General features: G+C 53.9%; 1 protein-coding gene and 1 long non-coding RNA gene across 2 annotated transcripts; one reads left to right on the top strand and one right to left on the bottom strand.

Annotated features, from left to right (window-relative positions):
- Nucleotide 1: 1 nt before the first annotated feature.
- Nucleotides 2–2119, top strand: NRM (nurim; the record flags this gene model as incomplete). The annotated part of the gene is made up of 2 exons (XM_025217004.1): nt 2–211; nt 439–2119. Coding segments are annotated over 2 exons (531 nt in total), but the record flags the coding sequence as incomplete, so codon positions are not given.
- Nucleotides 2120–2128: 9 nt separating this feature from the next.
- LOC112552134 lies at nt 2129–4004 on the bottom strand. Its single transcript, XR_003096496.1, has 3 exons — nt 3246–4004; nt 2843–2923; nt 2129–2416 (listed from the first exon to the last, which is right to left on the bottom strand). It is a non-coding gene; the product is annotated as an uncharacterized LOC112552134 (long non-coding RNA).
- Nucleotides 4005–4240: the final 236 nt, after the last annotated feature.

Raw genomic sequence — 4240 nt, 5'->3', positions numbered from 1 at the left:
GGGCCGGGCTGAGCAGAGCGGGCGCCCGCAGGTGCTGATGCGGTGCTGGCAGCCGGTGCGGGACGGGCCGCTGCTATGGGACGCCTCCCGCTCGGAGCCCTGGGCCACCTGGGTGCTGCTGGCCTGCTTCATCCTGCACTTCGTGGCCTGGCTCATCATCTTCAGCATCATCCTCATTTTCGACTACGCCGAGCTCATGGGGGTCAAGCAGGTACTGGGTGGAGGGAGGAGGATCCAGGGGCTCAGGGACTGGGATTAGCTTGGGGGGGTGGAAAGGGGGAGGAAGGAGTCTTGGGGTCTTTCCCCTCTTGGCTCCAACCTGCTGCAGGTCCCCTGCCCCAGGTCTGTTACCACTGCCTGGGCACGAGGGGGGCAGTCCTGGGGTCTTTCCTCTCTCGGCTCCAACCTGCTTCGCCCTCATGCCGTGCCCTGCCCCAGGTCTATTATCACTGCCTGGGCATGGGTGACCCCCTGGCTTTGAAGTCGGTGCGTGCCGTGCGGCTCTACTCCCACCTGCGCCACCCCGTGTACCTGGAGTTTCTCCTCATCCTGTGGGCCGTGCCCTGCCTCTCCCTGGACCGCCTCCTGCTGGCCACCCTCTTCACCGCCTACATGACCTGTGGGCACAGCCTGGACCAACAGGACTACCTCTACCTCCGCGCCCAGCTTGATAAGAAGTTCCAGGTCTTCTCCCGTGAGGAAGCTGCCTATGGGGACCTGCTGGCCCGCAACGGCCCTGTCGTGAGCAAGGAGAGCTGAGTGGGAGCAGGCCCCAGCTGGATGGCTTTTACCTAGGGGGAGGTCTGGCGCAGTGGTGCCCTTCCCCACCCCCCCCACCTTGCCAAGCACTGATGCCCTTAGCTCTGCACTTAGTACTGTAGTGTTAGGATCTCTCCTGAGTCCCTAGAAGTCACAGCTGCCTGCAAAAGCAACCTTGGAGTCTAGGCTCCCTTCCCCATGCTGTGACCCACTGGATCACTCTTCCTTCCCAGAGCTGCAGTAGAACCCATGAGTCCGGGCTCCCAGCCCACTTGCCCAGCTCCACTTTCTAGGTACCATTGCCCTCACAGAGCTGGGTAGAGTTTGGTCTCTCTCCTCCCTCCCCCATTGTAACACTCTTCTTTCATAGGGTCCTTAAGTTCAATTCCTGGCTCTGAGAGGGGAGTAAAGTCTGGGTTACAGTGGGGAGGTCCAGAGTCAGGATTCCTGCCTTCTATTTTGAGCCCTGGGTTTAATAGTTTCAGAGGCATTTGAAGTCAGGACTCCTGGGCTCTTCCCTACTGCCTTCCCCATAGTGATGGACATGTTGCCAATCTGTGCTGCAAAAGAGTCTTGAAAAATGGTTTCTAAAAATGAAAGTAGGGTACTGTTTCTTCTGTATTTAGGTACAAGGCAAAAAAATGGCTCGAGTGATATGAAGATGAGCTGGAAAGGAGGGATGATTAATAGGAAGGGAAGTCCATCCCTTTCTGGGGCCTTGGCTCTGACCTCCCACACTTCAGTGGCCAGTGGATGCAATGAAGGTGTGGGGAGAGCAGGGGAGTCAAGACATGGGGATCAGGACATAGGGCCTCTTCCCTGCAGTGAGTGCCAGGCTCCTATTAAAAGTTAGCTAGGAACTGTGCCGCAAAATCCAAAGCCTGCTGATGTTCAGGTCTCCTATTCTAGCTTAATGCAAGTGTTCTAGCTTAATGCTTAATTCATTATGGGGATTGGGACATTTTGGGTCCACCAGAATCCCTGGGCCCCGTCTTGGAGAGGAATGGTGTCCGATGGGTTAGAGCAGAGGGGCTGAGCATCAGGACCCCTGAGTTCCATCCCCAGCACTCAGGAAGGGGGTCCTGTGGGTAGAGCAGAGGCTGAGCTGGGATTCAGGATACCTGGGTCCTATTTCTGACTCAGGAAAGCAACCCCAACCTTAATCGATGCCTTAATGAAGAACCTCTATTTTTAACGCTGCCTTTTTGTGCATGTGGGGGGTTTTTTGGTTCTTTTGTTTTGTTTTGTTTTGTTTTGTTTTGAACCTGAAGCTGATAAAGTATTTTTGTATCTTGGGTTTTTGAGTGATCTGGGAAAAGGCTAGTTTAAAACAAACAAACAAATAAATAACTAAAGAGAATTATTGCATTTACAAACGTGTTTCTGTGAGACGGGTAGCACAGCGTGAGGCAGGACTCCTGGGTTCTCTCCGCAGCTCAGGGAGGGTGGTGGTGCCTGGCTTAGGGCAACACTTGGGTATGCAGCCAGCAAGCTGTATCGCAGTGCTCTGCCTCACTCTCTGCAATATGCCTGGAATGAAAGTGTCTGGGGTATCCATCTCTTGATTGCATGCTTTTCATCTGGGCTGTTAGACATGTGGTAGGGAGCTTGGGGCAGAAAGTTCAGGTCCTCCTACTCCCAAAGCATCATCTTGGCACTAAGGAAGGAGGGAAATTTAGCTCCTGCCTGTCAGCACATCTTTACAAGCACATGAGCTGTTGCTGTTCGTCCCACTAGAGGGCATTGCTGCCACAGAGATGCCAGACACTGGGTACTGCACCCTGTTCTGGTCAGCCAAAGGCATTACACACACGGGGTCATGGGCAGCTTGCCCATGCTACCCTAATGTACCCTCTCCATACCCACCTGTATCCCTGGGACCCCTTTTCCCTACTCCCAGATCAGTCTCCCTCCTTCCCCCATCAGTGTTTCTGTGTGACTTCCCCCCTGCCCCGTCCTCTACTTCCCCACCTGCCACTCTGTCCCCATTGCAACCTTTCTTTGGCAAGGCTGAGTCAGTCCAGGATGTGACCCCTGATGGGCAGCTGTGCTACCAGCAGCTCTGCCGGAGATGCTGACTCACCAGCTCACGGCGCGCAGCAGAAAACATGTCTTTGCTGGTGGAGCTGTGTCTGCACCCAGGCCTGGTTGGTACCACCCTGTTCTACAGCCGTGAAAAAGTCCTGTTGGCATACACTTTTTCACTAAGGAACTGTGCCAACACAGCAGCAGGGGCTACCCTAGGGAAGACAAGTGTTCGCCGCATAGCAGTCTAGGAACATTGTACCAGGGACCCGCACTGACTGTGGGTGTAGTATCACTCTCTTTCCTTTCTCTTTTGGAGCTAATGCTCCAGGGGATGGTAAGAAGAGAGCTGAAACTGGGGGTGTTAGGCTGGGAGGTGTCTGTACTGTGGGACAGAGCTGAGTGAAGCACTTCCCAAGGTGTTGGGGCTACCCACATACAGAGTTCAGAAATGATTGTACCGTGGAACAAGCTGGTACCAGCCTTCACCTGGGATATCCATCAGCACTTCTTCTCTTGGGGGGTGGGGGGGAGTGTTGTTACATGAACTCTCCCAGAGCAACACCCCATGTCTCCCCACTGGTGCTGGTGTGAAGGTCATGCTGTGTCTGTTCCCTCAGCTTGGCTGCTGGAGTGTGTGTGTATAGCGATGCTCCCACAAAGGCAGGGCTGGAGATGTGGCAGGGGCTATCCCTTGGTGGTCAGAGCTAAGCAGAGCAGGCCTCAGCTGACATTGCTGGGAACAGGGGGGCTGAGGCCTGCCCTAGGCTTTGGCTTCCCCTCTCAGCGGGTCAGGACGTGCATAGCTCACATCCTGGGCGGAGAGCCAGGGGCGGGAGTGGGGGCTGTAAGGATCCTGTGTGACACGCATGTCTGGCTGGGGAACCACGTGAACAAGGAGCAAAGCAAAGTTAGGTATTTGACCTGTCAAATACAGTTTGTTTAATTGACCTGTCAAATATCCATCCACTATTGTAAAAAAGAAAACAAAACAAAAAACACCCCCCAGAAATGTCAACAGGTCCAAATAAGATGCAGAAAAAGCACAAATTTTCCATTATAAAGTGTGTCAGAAAACAGTAAAAAAAAATCATGTTTCCATCAAGAAACATACAAATATATATTCCTAAAATCACTGTAATCTTTGGGCAAAAAAATATGTGGTCAGTTGACCAGCTTGCCAACCTTACAGGAAAGTGTGTGCGCGCGTGTAGGGGGACATTGTGTGTGTGCGTGCAGGGGGATGCTGGGGTGTGTGTGTATGTGTGTGTGTGCATGTGCATAGGGGGGGTGGGGGGTGTAGGACGCGAGGGTGCGTGTGTGTAAGGGGATGCTGGAGGGGTGTGTGAGATGCTGGGGTGTCTGTGTAGGGGGACGCTGGGGGTGTGCACACGTAGGGGGTGTGTGTGTGTGTGTGTGTGTGTGTGTGTGTGTGTGTGTAGAGGGAGTGGGGGTG

The sequence above is a fragment of the Alligator sinensis genome, unplaced genomic scaffold (genome assembly GCF_000455745.1).
Source record: "Alligator sinensis unplaced genomic scaffold, ASM45574v1 scaffold1208_1, whole genome shotgun sequence".
Taxonomy (NCBI): Eukaryota; Metazoa; Chordata; order Crocodylia; family Alligatoridae; genus Alligator; species Alligator sinensis.
The sequence above is the reverse complement of the archived record's forward strand: the minus strand, read 5'-3'. Positions and strand labels throughout refer to the sequence as shown.